This window comes from Podarcis vaucheri (assembly GCF_965113315.1).
Source record: "Podarcis vaucheri genome assembly, chromosome: 17".
NCBI lineage: Eukaryota > Metazoa > Chordata > Lepidosauria > Squamata > Lacertidae > Podarcis > Podarcis vaucheri.
This window is the reverse complement of record NC_138755.1, coordinates 21,325,965-21,344,019: the sequence shown is the minus strand read 5'-3', so window position 1 is coordinate 21,344,019 and position 18,055 is coordinate 21,325,965. Positions and strand designations below refer to the sequence as shown.

Sequence of the window (18,055 nt, the reverse complement as noted above, 5' to 3'; positions counted from 1 at the left end):
AGGTCCTTTCCTTTTGATGAACAATGGAGATTCTTAAAGTAGCAGCCCTCAAGTTCAACACTCCTTGATATTTCATTATTTCTGGCTCTTGGAATAGGGGGTATTGGTTCTATGGGGTGGGGGAGGGATCTGGCTCAGGAGATGCAATCTCTGGGAGTCCAGGTTGGGGGTCCCACATTCAGACAGCTCCAGGCTGCTCAACTCAGGCTGTGTCAGGGCTGGTACTATTGGCACAGCTGACCCCTCTCTCTGTGTGTGTCAGTGTCCAAGCCACTGGGTAATGACAGGCATGTGAGGACAGACTACAGGATAAAGTTATTGCTACATGTTTCTCTTCCAAAAATATTAGGGAGTAATGTTCAGAACTGTATGTACAGAATTCAGGATCTAATCTACAATGGCAAACTATTCTGGTCTTAGATATAGTGGCTGAGAACTAGAGGAATTCTCACACACGATCCACATCTGATTTTTTTTTGGTCAAGTTTCTTTCTCTCCAGGGATGACTGGAAAACCACCAAAACGCTCTTCATACTTCCTCAAGTTAAAAATAACTTAGGATAAGCTGGAGACGCATTCATGAATCATTCTCATTGATTTGAATAGGTATGCTTAACAAAGTTGGACTGTTGGATTTAGTAAACGTTGCTGTAAACTTCAAAACATGCAGTAGAAACAAAGACTGTGTCTTCCTTGACCTGTATGAACCAAGTAACTGAAAATTTGGGAGGGAAGGCTGCAGTTTCCCCCAAACCCCTATTTCTCCTTGCAAGCAATCTTACCAAAGGCTGTACAGACACGAAATGGTGGCTTGTCTTCCATAAATGCAATTGTGAACTGAACGGAAATTGTGCAGTGGCTTGAACACGTAAAGCAGAAAGCTTTTGCTATCTTTGTGAGCTAGCTGAACAGGGAAACAGATTAGAGAAATAGCTTCTTCAATAGGCAGCAACATTGCCGTCGCACAAAATTTGATGAATAAGTCCTCCCAGTGGCACTAACACCTGATATGCACATTGCACGGATTAGGAAGGCAGGTTTTTTTGGGGGGGAGGAATCCTTCCTGTTACTGATGCTACAGGTATATTATCTAATGAAAACACACAAAGATTTCTCTACGGAATCTGAAAGTTCTTTGGCATTTGCTTCAAACAATTATATGTTGTTCCTCTACTATCTGAGAAGCACTGAGGCATATCCAGGCCTGATTACATTTCCTCTTAGCACCAAATCAAACCACCCCACTTGGGTGGTAAGCAGTTTTCCTCTCTCCCACAGCTCAAGCTTTGATGCAGGTGGAAAGAAAACGGTGGCTTCCACTAAGGAACACAGCCTCATATGTGTAATATCTCAATGTTCCTTAAATCAAGGCATCCTCAATCATTAATGATGCTTTTTATAATATTCCAAACAAAGAAGTAGCTTTTCAAAGGGCCGTAGCAGGAATTTAGCTGCACGGCTTCCTTTATCACCAGTGAAAGGTGAACAGCTAAATCCATCACACACTGCTTTGAAACTGCCCCACTTTGAGCGTTATACTTCCAAAAAAGGTATTAGACCTTTTTATAAGTAAGGATTTAGCAAGGAAAACAGTATAATCTCTGCTAATAATGTTTGAAGGGCAGCTTTGCTTCCTGAAATCAACTGTAAGACAACAGCAGAGATCAGCATGCATACCTACAGGTGAGAGAAGACGGACATTTGTGATAGCAGGTTTGCAGCATACTGACCTAGCCTGAAGTTCGTAACACCTTGGCCAATTTCATTGTGCTCTATCCAGTGACAGTACAGGGAACAAAATGTGTTGTGATTCTCCCTGCCCACAGCATAGAATCAAAGTATCATAGAGCTGGAAGGGAACCTGAGGATTATCTAGTCCAACCCCCTGCAATACAGGAATATTCAGCTGTCCCTTATGGGGACTGAACCTGCAACTTTGGCATTATCAGCACCGTGCTCTAACCAACTGAGCTATCCAGCTCCAGCTATCCATGTTCTATGCTTTATATTTGCAATTAGCAAAGGAAAATACATGACCAATGCTTTTTTTTTTAATCCCACAGTACTATCAGTCTGCCAAATTAGGACAGTGGAGCCTAACTAAGACTTTCATTCTTCGTTGTGTCTCATCAATCTTCCTGCCTCCAATAGTTAATTCTCTTTATAGTTCTTCAATGTCAATAGCACTCATTTTTCCTACAGTTGTTATCTACAAACTGAACGCCACATGTGAAGTTCTTTGCTGTCAATCCCACCATGTGAGCACAATTCTGCAGCCTTTTTCATTTATTAGGGAGGCACTAGACTCACAACTCAAATCCCAAGTTGACCATATAAAACCTGTGCAATCCTTATTCATTGTAGTTGGAGCTCATAGGCCTCTTACACAAGGATGTGTACAAACATCTGACAGAAGTTCCTGTTTATCTAGAAGATATCTACCGTATTTTTCGCTCTATAAGACACACCAGACCACAAGACGCCCCTAGTTTTTGGAGGAGGAATACAATAAAAAAAATATTCTGAATCTCAGATGCCAGAACAGCAAGAGGGATCGCTGCACAGTGAAAGCAGTGATCCCTTTTGCTGTTCTGGTGTCTGGGATAGCTGCGCAGCCTGCATTCACTCCATAAGACGCAGACACATTTCCCCTTACTTCTTAGGAGGGAAAAAGTGAGTCTTATAGAGCAAAAAATACGGTATTTAAATGCAGTAGGAGAGATTCCCAGGATACTATGACACATGGACATGGAGATTAGCAAAACAGGACTGGTCTGCAAGAGAGGAAGACATCTTTACTGGCTAGTCTTCTAACACCTCATGAAGACTTCACAAGCAAACCAAAATGTGAGCCTGAAATCACAGCAGATATTTGAAAAAAGCATTGTTTATATACAAATCCACCCAAAAGACCCCAACTGTCAGATAATGTACAAGATTCAAGATGATGACTCCTCAACCATGCATATCTCAAAAACAACGTCCCAAAATCACATACTCTGCACTGGCTAAAGAGTTCAACAGTTGGCTCTCAGGACTGTTATACCTTAGGAGTTTGAAGTCCACTCTTTAATAATAATAATTATTGTTGTTTGTTTGTTTGTTTGTTTGTTTGTTTATACCCCACCCATCTGGCTGGGTTTCCCCAGCCACTCTGGGAGGCTTCCAACAAAAGATTAAAATACAGTAATCCATCAAATATTAAAAGCTTCCCTAAACAGGGCTGCCTTCAGGTGTCTTCTAAAAGTCTGGTAGTTGTTTATTTCTTTGACATCTGGTTGGAGGGCATTCCACAAGGTGGGTGCCTCTACCGAGAAGGCTTTCTGCTTGGTTCCCTGTAATTTCACTTCTCGCAATAAGGGAACCGTCAGAAGGCCCTCAGTGCTGGACCTCAGTGTTCGGGCTGAATGATGGGGGTGGAGACGCCCCTTCAGGTATACTGGACCGAGGCCGTTTAGGGCTTTAAAGGTCAGCACCAACATTTTGAATTGTGCTCAGAAACCCTTTCAGTATTTTAAACATCTAAAACCAGATGCTAAGCCAGCTTTGCAACTTTTTTTGCTTTTCCGAAGCACAAGGGACAGAAAGGGAGAGGGCCTGCCTGAGGAATAAATGTATTGCTGCCATATCCTGGCAACGTCTGACTGATGTAATGGAGCCTGAAGAATTTTGACAGGAGGCCAGACAGGAGCCCAAGATGCAGCACTCCCAGGATGAGAAAAGTGCAAAGGGACCAACCACAATACCAGAGTGCATGCAAGTTGTGTTACATGCAAGGCAAGGCAGAATCACCCTGAATTTACTGCACCATATAAGAACATGAAGCGCTGATTAATTGCTATAATAAAATGTTGGTTTAAACATGCACTGAAATGCATGTTGTGAAATGTTGCAAACAATGCCATTTCCCTTCTGATTTAGTATCATTAGGCAATGGAATCTTACAGACACATCCAAGATGTAAACAAGTCATCATACTAGATTCATGAGAACCATTCTGCCTATTACATATTTGAACATGGGCTTTTTCTCAATTCATCAAGGAATTTTGTAATATTATCTCTCAGAGACACATTACAATATGTGGAATTCCCACTCTAATATATTTTATTAAAAACATACTTCTTATTTAATTAAAAGACTTTGGAAGATTAGTTTTGATTCATTTGACGAAATGGTGGATACTAATTAGAACAAACAAGGTTGGGAAGCCCCTGAGAAAGTAATAATTCTCTGCAGCAAGAAATAACAAACACGAGCAGAATATTAAGTTAATTATCCCTGTTGAAAGGTCAGAAGAAATTGTTCAATTTTCCTTATTTAACTTTCAAAAATAAAAATAAAAATCAGTTTCTTAAAATAAATACTTACCACAATGTCTTCAGGGAAGGTGTCCCGGCTGAAGGAACCGTCATCAAACATGACTTCGTAGAAAACTTGAGATGTAACTTCTTTTACTCTGCAGCTATAGTACCGTGTGTTCCTGTGTTTCGCTATGACAGTTTGGCCGGCTGAGACCGTTTTCTCGAAGGCTTTGGTTTTCTAGAAAGCAAGAATTAAACACACATTGTTATACCAGCCACAAAATTTGTCTCACTCGTTTCAATCCACTGGGTCCTGTACATCTAAGGATTCTTTGTGTCTGATGACCAGGACTCATGAAAGACCTGTGCAGAAGAGATCGGAACTGATTGCCGATTTGCTATCAGACCTAGTTTGAGGTGTTACTATTGATATATAAATCCCTTAAAAAATTGAGACCAGCTTACAACTATGAGATCACCTTACCCTACATGTGACCACATGACCACTTCAATTGGCACTGCTGTAGGTGCCACGCAACACCCGTTCCACATTTATGAAATCGTTCAGTATGGCAGCACTTACAACTTCGGAACTCCCTGCCTATTGAGATCAAGCACCTTCACTGTACTCTTTTTGGTGCCTGCTAAAAACATTTCTGTTTAGACAAGCCTACCCAGGTGCTTAGAAAGTTGAAGTAATATTAATCTCTTTTAGTATTTTAACTTTTTTATACGGGTTACATACACTTCAGGTTACACAGTCCGCTAACCCAGAAATAGTGCTTCAGGTTAAGAACTTTGCTTCAGGATAAGAACAGAAATCGGGCTCCAGTGGCGTGGCGGCAGCAGAAGTCCCCATTAGCTAAAGTGGTACCTCAGGTTAAGAACGGACCTCCGGAACGAATTAAGTACTTAACCTGAGGTACCACTGTACTTTAAAGTAGGGTTGCAATTTTTTCTTGATTTTGCTGTTTTATCTTTTCTAAACTGCTTTGAGGGTTGTTGTTTTTTAACAAGCAAGTGGTGTATAAATTTTATGAAAGAAACAGATGAATGAAGGCCTTCTTTGCCACAGCCACAACTGTCAGAAAGCAACTGTTTAGAAACATCTCCCTTAGCCCAAGCCGCTCGCTTCTAGAGTCAAGAACTTGAACAGAAAACGTGGTGCATTGTAGGTGAGCTTTTAACTGAAATTGATAAAATATAATTTGTCTTGTTTCAAGTGTTTTATTGAGGGCTAGTAAACAGACGATCAATTCAGCAGGTCTCATATGAAATGTACATGGGGTGAGAGAGAGTTGTGGCTTTGCTATTCCATCTTGCTTGTTTTTCACTCTCTTCCCACTTCCTAATAATCTGCAGCTGCTTCCAGGTCTGTGCAGAGGTTGCAGCGACTTCTGAAGCCTGGGCCGGGAGTCTTGTTAGAATAAAGTTATAAACTCAAACAAAAAAAGCAGCTGGTCCCTGGCTTAGCCCCACCGAGGCCCGGGGCAAATGTGCCCACCTTCCCCCCACCCCTCTGCATGGGCCTGGCTGCTTCCCTTCTCTTGCCAAATCCCAGCTACCACCCCACTGCTTTCCTCCACATCTACCTAGCATCCATTCCATCTGGCTGTCAATGCCACCTTCATGGCTGAAAGGAGACAATACAGCATTGACAATGCAAGAGGCTTTGCTTGGCGAGTCCTTCTTACCAGTCACACATTCAGCAATGCCTCTTGCATTCCCTAAAGAGCTCCTGAGAACAGTATTGCCGACGCCTTTACCACCAACACTAAATAGAGAAATGGTTGCAGCAGCAGCAGCAGCAGCATCCTATTGAAGTGACAGACTGTCAAAATGCTACAGTCATTCTGCTTAAGGTGTCTCTGAAAGCCACATACAACTCCAAAGATCTTTTTACTGAAGCTAAAATCCTATGAGGATGCATGCTGGTACCTGCTTTGCTTGCAGTTTGAGAAGCATGGAATCATTAGCATGTGTCACACTGCCACACAGGCTTCTGCAATCGCCACTTGCAATCAAAATGAGTGTATCAGCTTCCAGTAGATAAAGCGTAGATTAAAGAAAGCTCGTATCTATTACAAAAATGTCCAAAGGCTCATCACATTTTCAAACCAGTTGCTACATTTGGGTAGGGCCTTATGATATATACGGTGAGAAAGAACAGCTTTAGGATTGCTTCATTCTCCGTTGCTCTGGGGCACAGGTTAGCAGTGTGCTAGGCCAAGGAGATCTCTGTCTCATGCATTCTCATGAGCCACTGGTTTCCATCACCCAGAAGGCTGCTAATCGGTGCATGGAATGTCTGAGAAAGGAGATAAATGGAGAGAGTGTCTTCCCTCTCTCTCTGCTGCTGCTTGCACTGCAGCACTTATAACCTGTTGAAAGGTAAGACGAAGAAGGGGGTATGTGTTTCAGGTAACTACAAATCAACCCAGTCACCAATCAGTACCACACGCTGCATGTAGCACATTTCACTTTGTGTATATGCCAAACTTAATAAAGTCTATGGCTATAGCCAGATAATAAAATGTAGAGAAAACAGGAAATGTTCAAATGTATAACTGATTTAGAGAGGAAGATGTTTCAAAATTAGAAATCTACTTAGCTGAAAAAAAATGTGACATATGCAGACTGATTACCTGCCCTTTATTACCTAATGATTGTAACCTTTGAGAGCAGCAAACTATTCAATACATTCGGAGAACTAAATCGCGAGTACCTACAAGATGAATATATCAAAATACTTTGAAACACTGCAGCAAACGATTTGGATTAAACCATGTCTCGTTGCTTTAACACAGCAATACATAGTGGATTTGATTTTTAAAAGATGGGCCTTTATCAATATTCAATTGTTGATTGTGGAATTATGGTTGTATATATAGGTGTGTCCTTGAAGAAATTCATATTACCTACACCTTGCCCTGTACTACTTAAATGCAAAGACCCCATTCTCTTCCTGCCAGCATGAAACCGTGGTAGCTAGGCATTGTATCTGCAGTGGTTAACCAGGGGTCACACCTAACCAGGTTTGGAACCAGAATGGCTCTTGCTGTATGGGTGAAAAATGGAGCAAGCAGTCCAAGAAGAGTCCAGGGCCCCTGATGTCCACAGATCCCGAGTTCCCCTCTCACTTCTCAGCCCTGTGCATTGAAAGGGGTAAGTCATAATGAACTATATATCAGGAAATAAGAGCAGAAGTGGTGCAGAATTCAGCAGTGGTCAGTAGCACTTGTAGCCAGGGCATCCTTGGGCAGCTGTTAGGGCTTCAACACAAATGTAGATACTCTGCCCTGCCCCACCCCATCTTGGCATTCTCAGTAGCCCCAGCCAACTGGTTCTAGCCACCATTACATTTCCGCAATGTCCCTAGCATAGCATTGCTCTGTGACATGGTGTGAAATTAAAACTAAAGCTAGACCCAGCTGCCCACTGCTGTTTGGAACACTACCACCACTAGGTAAGCCTGACAAGGCCCAAGGATGAAGGAGAGGGACCCCCAAAGGATGCTTTGCCAAGGGACTCCTCAAACCTGAATCTAATATGTTTCAATGTTGAATGTGTAAGTTTATGTCTAGAGTCCACGGATAAAGCAAACACCATTAGATGTAAGTGTTTAATGGTTCTTGTATTTGTATAAAAACTAATAAAAATGTGAGTGTGTTTTAATAACCTAAATCTAGAACTTCTCATGGGTGAAATGTTCACTTGCTCCAATTCATCATAAATATAATTTGATTGTTTTGGTATGAGCCACTCCCTATGCTGAGCTGCCTTCAGCCTCACTGCAGCTTTCGCAAACCTGGTGCCCTTCCACTGTGCTGGCTGGAAGCTGTAGTCCAGAAAAAGCTGAAAGGTACCAGGTTAGCAACTGTCCCTTCTATACATCTGCCTGCACACTTGACTCTTGGTGAGTCATTTAAGGATTTGTGGATCTGCTCCCATTTTTCCTGGACCTATGTTTGCCCTGGAAAGTCAGTGCTGCCCACCACTGGTGGACACAGATGCTGTGTGCAGTCCTCTGCTGGTGGATTGTGTTTGGGGTTTTTAAAAAAATGTCATTAAAAGTTCAGAAAACAGTAATTTACCCCAACGTGGAAAGTGCGTTAAGCGTTTTCGATTTCCCATTCCTGGAAAAATGTATCTCACAGAAAGTGTTATTGATAAACATGTTCCAAAAAAGATTTTCTACCACAGAAGCCTAAGAATTTATAGATGCAAAGAATGCAATTTTTGATCAGAGGGACAGCTGTTATGCAAAGAACTGAATTAGATTAGATAAACATCTGTGGCATTTTCTGGATTACTGTGCAAGCTGCGGTTTGGACAGCGCGATTTCTTTTGTGTAACGTGAGCGATGAATGAACTAAGGTAGTCATATAAAAATATGAGCCACAGCAAATCACAATGAAGAAGAAAGGTAATCTTGGCCTTCTGTGTGGAAATGAAATACTATGAATAAGTATTATAAAGTTTTATCTTGCCTCCTATGTATGAGGACAGAAAGCTAACCTTTTCTGTTATTTTTATAGTGATTATATAGGTCCTGGAAGACCTATGATAAATAACACATGTTATGGCACTTCAGCCCTTGGAAAGAAGGTCAACTTCACAATCCTTAGAAAAACTGGCTTTGAAATAGTTCCCTTTTGACATAATAAAGTCTCGTCAAACCCACTGACTTTTATCCCTTGCTGCTGAAACATGTGGGAACAAGTAACAATGGCAGGCATGGCACTAAACCTACTGCACATCGCTATGAGACTCTGAGTAGAAAGGTGAAGGACACTGGGACACAGGTGGTGTTTTCATCACTCCTTCCTTGTTGAAGGTCATGGCCTCAGAAGAGACAGAAGTACAGTGCTAGTGAATGACTGGCTACACAGATGGTGTCATCAGCAAGTCTATGATTTGTATATATCAGGCATGTCCAACTCTCAAGAGACTGTGATCTACTACTCCCACTATAAAAAAAATGGCAGTGATCTACCCACTGGATTGACCAAAGTTTTTGAGTTTTTTGGGGGGAAGGATTGTTCAGAGTTGCTGAGCTTTTTTGGGGGGGGGCTCCATCAGGATCACGCAATTGACCAGGGATGCCCCACGGTCAACAAGTAGACCGCAATCGACCAGTTGGACATGCCTGGTATATATGAAGTGATCAATGGGGGGCTGCCGAGTTCTGGTCTGTGCCCAGTCTTGTTTAACTTCTTTATAAATGACTTGGCAGAAAGTGGGGGGGGGGGTGCTCATCAAATCTGCAGATGACACCAAACTGGATGGGGTAGGTAATACCTGCAAACACAGAAACCAGATTCAAAAATAATTTTGAGAGGATGGAGAATGGGGCGCTAACAACATGAATTTCAACAAAGATAAATGTGAAGTTCTGCATTTAGGCAGGAAGAATCAGATGAGACTACAATATGGGAGAGACTAGACTTGAAGGCAGTACATGTAAAAAGGGATCTAGGGGGTTTAGCAGACCACAGGCTATGAATGTGGTTCTACACTGTATGTAGTGTCCAGATCACAAGGAGGAACGGTAGAATCCTACGGCTTAATTTTATCCTACCTCAGAGGAAGACTGCGTTCATCAGTTTAAAGTGATATAGTGTGGATTTAATTTGAGCCAAGCCTTTCTCAGACTCAGGACTTGCTTTGAATGCCAGAGCTCAGCTCCGGATAATGAGATATGAAACAATGAAGAGAGTTTCTCAAGCCTCATGCATTTGCTTAGCACCGAGCAAAAAGCCCTGACTTGTCTGGGCTTAGCATTTAAAACAGTAGCTCTCCTTCTATGAAATTAATTTACCACTGCACACAGCTATCATTCATTGCCTTTCAAACCCAGTCCATACAGTCTTGGCATTTTCTCATTGTTCTGTGACAGCCAGGAATTAGCAAGTTTTTTTTATCCTGGTTCAGCCTAGTAGCAGTGTTCTTGTTTTTGAAAACACAGAAACAACAACATGGAATAAAATGGGGGAAAATAATACGGGAATTAAATTATGCAAATCCTTACCACATTTTGACTGATTTTGTGCCTGAAACATGTGATATAGACAACATAAGGCCAGTCATCTGGTTCCATCAGCACTCCTGCGGCATGAGCACATGTAACATGGAAAGAAGCTGGGCAACGTCCGTAGGAACACTGGATGCAGGCGCCAGATATTTTCTTAATTCTTTGTCGGCAGAAGATACATTTCTGTAGGCACAAAAGGAGAATTTCCAATTAACTTCATTTTAGCTGCCAAGCAGGTACTTCTGTTTAATCAGCTATGCCTAAATTCACACATCTGTGTTCTTAAGACTGCACACATCTCTCACACACATTTTTTTTTTTAAAAAAAAAAAATTTATTGGGTTTTCACATTTTATATAGACAAAAACAAAAACACAAAAAACAAGTAAACACATAAACAAAGAAAAAAAAAAGAAAACAACAACAAACATATATACTTTCCCGAAAATGTTATTTCCTAACCCTGGTCATTGACTTCCCCCTACCCCCTCTCTTGCATCCCCATTTCCAAATTTATGTCAGCAAATTGGCATTTCCCTGTCTTAATATTAGTCCTTTTATAAAAGCAAACAAAATTAATTTTTTCTAAGTTGGACCTCAATTCCCTTCCATCGATTTCCCATTTTGTCTTGAATAATGATCTTTTTAACCAAATCCCATAATCATGAGTGTTGTTAGAACTTAATTTTTCCCTCCCTCCCATCCCCGGTTTGCGTCCCTTCCCAAAGCATGTCCAAAATAACAGTTATTAGCCCGGGTTCCTCACGTCCGAGGCCCTCCAGTCTCTTTCAGTCCCTCTCCGCCGGTCTTGTTGGTAATCCTTTATGCCAGTCGTCACATCTCGAAAGAGTTCTTTCACCATCAATCCAAAGTCTCTTCCCATATTTGCAAACAGCTGCTGAAGAGTTTCCACAAGGCATGAATCTTGAAGGTAATCAAAGTCAGAGTCTATGTGGAGGCCCCGATTATATTTCTTTATTTTAAATTCCTTAATTTCATAGACTCCCAGGGCCTCCACTTTCGTCTTCTGCATCTTTCGTGGATTTATAGTAGATTTACTCCAATAATCTCCTTGTTTGTATTCCACAGGCGTCAGCTTCTGCTCAGTATTTTCCCACATCACTTCTTCTCTTTCTTGTTTTGTCTTCTCCTCTTCTTTTATTATCATTTCTGGTTCAGCTGTGGATTCTTTCTCATTGAGGTCCTCGTTACATTCAGCAGGACTACTTGTTTCAGAAGTCAAGGTCATCAATTGTTCACTCATAGCCGTAGTCTGCTCTTGTAAGATTCCAACCAAATAAAACATCCTTTCGATTTCTCCCAGTATCTTTCCATCCACAGCCATTGTAGTTCCACAGAATTCCCTCTAGAGGGAATCTGGTTACTTAGTATTCTTTTCCCCAACAGTCCTCTGTCTTGTTATTGTTTCTTTATTTCCAACAATTTTAGATCAATTGTAACTCTTTTTAATCCAGAGGTAACTTAGGTAGCAATTTTCCACTATTAACAGTCCGTTTGACAGCTTTGACAGCTGTCAAACTCTGCACTTCTTAAACCAGCTCCAAAGCAGGACGCTCCCGGGCCCGGGAGGGGGGGTTGTTTACAACAGAGCATAAAACATCCAACACTCCTCTCTCCTGCTCAAAATTTCCAAATCTTGGAAGTCACTGTCTTTTTTAAAACTCACCCTTTACAGGGTAGGCACTCCAGCTTAGTTCTTTTTTCGTTGCTCTAGATCGTCTGCAAGGTAGGGGGTGCGGACTTCCTTTTAGCACATCCCCCGATCGTCTCAAATTCAGTGGATAAATTTCTTAAAAGCCAAGTCCAAATTACTCACGGGTTGTTTTTTCAGCCGAATTTCAAGGAAGGAAGTCAGCGCTCTCCGGTCATGGCTCGCGGCTTCGCTCAGCAGAGGTAGCGATGGACTCTCAGTGCCGCGCCACCCCCGTATCCCCTCCGCAGCCTTTAAAAAGGCTCTTCGCGAATCAGGGGGGGCGCTTAAGGCACCCGCCGAGTCTTCAGTCCGCAGGCACCGCGCCTGTGGTTTTAAGGGTCCCCGTGTCGCCGGCACGGCAAGACCCGTCCCCTGCTGAGCCGATTCCCTCCGGAGCTCGGAGGGAATCCGCCATTCCCAGATCGCGTCAACCCCGGAAGTCTCTCACACACATTTTTTGATGCCTTTCCAAAGGAAGTTAAGCTTGGATGTGCTCTAAGACGTCATGTATATTGAATCAGCTGTGTGAATTAGTACACAGTTAAATGCTTATGTTCAGTGGCAATTTTATCTATGTAGACTGAACTCATCATAAACAGAGAAGAGACATTAATGCAGCAGTGGGGCCTGGTATTTTAATTAACATTTTCAAATTAGTGCTTACATTATAAATATTGCTATTGATACCATTTTTAAAAAAAAAAAAAAACTGTATGTAAACCATCTTATGAGGGCAGTGTGTTTTATCTCCCCCCACTAAACATAAGTAAACATAAATAGGATTGCACTGTTATTCTGGCACTTAGAAGACAGCAAGGTAGATACAAAGTGGTTATGTTTCAGGTATGTATTCTGTCCTAAACTTTGAGGACAAAAGACATGGAGCTGGTATCTCAAAACAAATGGGTAGAAGAAGGTAGTTATATGGTAGAAGGCAGTTGTGCTCCGAGCCCCAAAACCCATCCCTCATGGAAATAAAGACACAGTGGAGACAGAATTTAGTTTAAATGTTAATGGGCAAATTATGGCCACAACTTTATTGAATACACAAATGTGACTGGTATTGACTTAGGCATTGGTATCAAAACTATATCTGGCTCCTGCCCCACCCTGCTGGAAGCCTGTAAGGGTAAACAACCAGCAGGGGGAGCTCCGTCAGTGTATATTGACAGGTGCTCACCCCTGGGGTCCCGGGGGTCCTGGCATGGCCCTAGCCCCTCTCTGGGCTTCGGATGAGATCCAGACGCCCAGATTCCTTTAACAGAATACCCTATTCATTGGAGGGGCAAGTGATAGCCGCACCTCCCCTCCCCACATTCCTCTAAACCAATGCCTAACCACCAAACCTTACAAACTTGTGACGTTTGCTAAGTGGCAGGCAAAAAACCAAGTGGCCACAGCCAATCTGCCACATTGGGAAAAATTCCTACCCGGTCCCTGTTCCAAAACAGGCAACCAACCGAAGTCCAAAGCAAGGCCAAACACGACCTAATTAATGGGTGTGTGAGCGAGTGTTCGGCAGCGCGAAGCAAAAGGAGGCCCCTACGTCGCGCTGCCAAATAGATACCCCCAACCTTTGCCACGATGCCAATTGGCTAAAGAGTTTCAGGGGCCGAGCGCAACATGGACCCTCTGTTAGCAGGATCCAACTTCTCAAGATAATCTATACTGTAAAGCCCCTGTTAGTATTTCACGCCTCCGATGATGCAGATGAGATTGGTGTAAATCACATGCCTGTCTGGGAAGAGTGTGGGAACAGAAGACAGCCTTATCTCTTCCGCTGTATGTACTTATTATACTGTACTTTTGCTTTTGCTTGTGACCTGTTCTTCTCTCAGAGCTGGAGAGAGAAGACACTATGCTTCCTTTGTCTGTACATAGTGTGTAAATAAATACGTAGATTGGCTCTACGATGTCTCCCACTTCTTGCTGTGTTATGCTAGAAGATTAGTGGGCATATATCATTTGATACATGTCACTGACGCGCACTGGAGAAGAAGGGAAATGCCTTTTCCAGAGCTGCGCATACCGGAGGATGCTTGGAGTTCGGGGGCTGAAGGGGTACCCCAGGGCATTTTCCAACAGCTCCAAGTGGTCTGCTAACAGAGTAACTCAAGAAATTCGAATTGTGTTTGGAAACAAACTGGGAGTCGGTTATTGTCTTTACTCATTGGCAAAATTTATTTCGGATGGCAGATTCCAGTTAGCAGCCTGGCCATCACATTCTGAACCAGTTGCTTTTTCAGAAGCAACCCCACATATAACATGCCACTATAATCTAACCCAGGTGTCAGGGTCAGCCACGTGAGGCAACTGTCTCAGGCAGCAGGGTCCCTGGGGGCAGCAGATCCCTATGTTACTCTTTCTCCCCTGCCTTGTTCCTAAATTCAATCTTCACTCGCCCTGTCCTCCCTGGTGAGAAGGAGGTGTGCCCAATTTTGGGGTTCTCCGATGCCAAAATGTCTTGGACTGGTCATGCCAGATGTTATCAGGGAATGGATCACTCTGGAAAGATTGTTTTTGGAGAAGAGACTGCAGACTTGTGCACCAATCACACTGCTCTGAACCACGGACTCCGCTTCAGTATCCCTGTAGTGCCAGGTCTAATAACACCCGCAAGCTGCAAACCTATTTCTTAAGGACTGCAATCCCAACCAGAACAAACTAGATACAGTGGTACCTCGCAAGACGAATGCCTCGCAATACAAAAAACTCGCTAGACGAAAGGTTTTTCTGTTTTCGATTTGCCTCGCAAGACGAATTTCACCTATGGGCTTGCTTCGCAAGACAAAAACGTCTCGCGACTTTGTTTCCTTTGTCTAAAAACAAAGACATGTTTTGTTTATAAAGTTAATTTATTTTCCCTTCAATTTTGGAACTGCTCTTTACAGTATGTGTGACTTTAAAGAGCAGTTAATAAACTGTTGTTGTACCAAATTTGGCTTTGTTTGGACTTTTTTTGACCATAGGAACGCATTAATTGATTTTCAATGCATTCCTATGGGATTTCGTGATTCGCAAGACGAAAAATTCGTTAGACGACAAAACTTGCGGAACGAATTAATTTCGTCTTGCGGGGCACCACTGTACCACCACTTTCATCATTGTCAACTGAGCCATCTACTGGAAGTAACTCTGTCTTGTCTTAATTAAGTTTCAAATCAATTGTGTTTCAACTTATTATCCTCATTTTTGGGCTCCTCAGTAGAAAAGTAAAAATAGACCAAGCAACAAACAAATCTACCAATATACTAAATTATATTTTCTAACATTAAGGAATGAGGGAGGTTGAGGGATTTTGCAAACTGTAAATGCAGAAATTGCATTTGTTTTGCCATACTGCCACAGAAAAAAATGAAATGTAATAGCATTCTGTAATTATATACTTAAATTAAACCTATTTAAACCATTCTTAGGGGAAATGCAGTTAGCATGTCAAATTGATATGGATTTACAATTGATTCTATAAACTTTACATTTCCTGTTTGACACAAAAGGCAAAATGTTTCTTACTACAATGTATTCTTGCTGACTTCATACGCCTTTGAAAGCTGCAGTATCTCTGTAGCCTGCTGTTACTTTAAAAGGTAAGTGAATTTCTTCATGTCAGAGAATTAAAATACAGCATCCAATATGTTATGTTATTTAATGTTTTCTAGATTATTTATTCACAGCAAACAATCACTCACCAGAATTCCTTAAAATAAATTACCACCAATTAAAGGCAGGCTCCACTGTCCCCTTAGCCCAGTAATAGAGAACCTGTAGCCCACCAGGTGTTATAGGACTCCAATTCCCATCAGCCCCAGCAAGCATAGCCAATGGTCAGGAATGATGAGAGTTGTAGTCTAACTACATATGGAGGGTTGCAGGTTCCCCATCCCTGCCTTAATCACAATCATCATATATTTATCCAGGGCTTTTTTTAAGCTGAAATTCTCCAGAACTCAGTTACGGCACCTCTTAGGTGGGTGCCATAGTCATTATAAGAGAACAAGGGATGCGTTCATGATGAGTTACGGCACTTCTTTTACTAGAAAAATATCACTGCATTTATATCCTGCCTTTTTCCCTGAGAGGGGCTCAATGCAGCTTACAAATTAAATAAGAAAAGCTAAAAACATTTTGTAAATCATTAAAAAACTGTTAAAGATCAATAGAATTAAAAACTTTTAAGATCCAGTAAAAAGCTACACAAAATTACAATAAAAAGAGCACAGCACCTTTCATTAAAAGCAGTCAGTTCCCAAAGTCTGTTGGAATAAGTCCTCATTTCTTTATTAAATAATTTGCTAGTTTCTTTTTTAATAGGATCTATAAGTTGCACCTGGCCTGCAGAGAGGCCCATGAGTAGAGAAACACTTTCTGCCGTGGTTGTTACATGACTGAAGTCATGGCATGTTAGTCGAGTTCCTTTGCAGATCCATTGGTTTACTCAAATCAGCACCCACAAGGCAGTGGCTCCTGCTCTCATCCTGTATAACTGCTTCCTAGTAACCAGGTTAGGTGTGTAAGTAGCCACTTCCTCCCACCAGCGTATTTCAACATACATGTATTCATTTCTTTTTTGCTTAAAACTTTTAATATGAATATTCACTGGTCTACAAAAATACTATAATGTGACAAACTATTCAAAATACTGGAATCAACTCTCCTGTTACATGGCTGTAGAAAAACAAAAGCCAAAAGCCAAACTTGGTTATGAAACCGTGAAATGTACATACATCACACGCCACTGTCTACTCCGACCAAAAGGCATCTCCTGCTGGCCTCCCTGGGTTGCAGGCTACTCTTGATGATGCACTAGCACAAACAAGTCCAGTAGAAAGAGGACAATGTACTTAAATTTAAGGATGGTCACTATTCCAATGCATGGCACAAATCCTCTTGCTCGTCCTACTACATCTTTCTTCTCCAGCCAGTGGTGACCTTGCATGTACAAGCCTTGGTCATCAACAGCGTTATTGCCACCCTTTGTCAAGAACTTGATGTCTCTGTTTTGTTTTTCATGAATTTTCAAAACCCAATGCTCTCTTGGGATTCCCCTTCTTTCAATCCTAAAGACCACGATTTCGCCCACTCTCATTGGCTCCTTGATGTGATTGGTTAAGAATAGAAGACATCCTTTGTGATATGCAGGCTTCATACTGCACTAAGCACGGCCACGATGAGGATTTCACTGCCCGTTGGACGGTAGCATAAATGTATTCTGAACTCACAGGAACAGGTTGACAGTGTCAGAATTTCTGCTCCATGATTGCAGTCATAGGATTTTTGTCTATCACATGACAGTGTATGTTTTGACTCCACAAAGTGGGAAGTGACAGAGACAGGATGTTTGTCTTACTGTGTTCCGTGAAGTGAGACTATTGTCCTTTGTTCTCATTCTTTGCTGTCTGATGCTAGAGAGAGAGGGAGCCATGTTGCAGTGCTCCATGTGTGTTTATATGTAAATAAAGTAGATTAGCCAAAATGCTGAGTTGCTGAGGACTGTTACACAAGCTGCAAAGACTCACAATAGCATAGTTTTAATAGTGTGGGGACATGGAATTTTTATACTATTAAGCTGAAAACTCCACCCTTGAGATGCTACCATGGACCTTTTACCAGCTGCAATTTTCATTGAATAGAACCAGCAACTGGCATGAAAAAATAATATTCTGAACAGCAATCTAATGTGAGGAAGCACGAAGCTGGTCCACTCATGCATGCTATGATGAGTTCTGGATCGATAGTCAGGTGGCCCAGTGATATGAAAATGCATAGCAAACACCCCCAAAAGTAGCAAGATAATTATGATTCCTATCTATCCATCCCATTTCTGGTATGCTCCTTCAAATATATAAAATTTACTCAGGACCACAAATGTGTCTGTGTAGAAGTGAGCCTATTTAGAAGGGACAGAGATCCTGCACACAGTTCTGGGCTGTTTCCCAGGAAGTTTCTTTATGGAATTCAGTTTCATCTCTGTATTTAACATACATGTGTATACATACACAACAT

At 41.8% G+C, this 18,055-nt stretch overlaps 1 protein-coding gene across 4 annotated transcripts in view; it reads right to left on the bottom strand.

The window, feature by feature from the left end:
- Positions 1–18,055, bottom strand: part of KDM4C (lysine demethylase 4C) — a 198,468-nt gene that overhangs the window by 17,453 nt on the left and 162,960 nt on the right. For 3 of the 4 annotated variants that reach the window (XM_082204636.1, XM_082204638.1, XM_082204637.1), the window contains exons 19-20: positions 10,336–10,521; positions 4,372–4,542 (exon numbers count right to left, since the gene is read on the bottom strand). In XM_082204636.1, the coding sequence (XP_082060762.1) occupies positions 4,372–4,542; positions 10,336–10,521 (357 nt within the window). Of the gene's footprint in view, positions 1–4,371; positions 4,543–8,354; positions 9,150–10,335; positions 10,522–18,055 lie in introns of those variants that run through there. The other variant, XM_082204639.1, reaches the window with a different exon arrangement.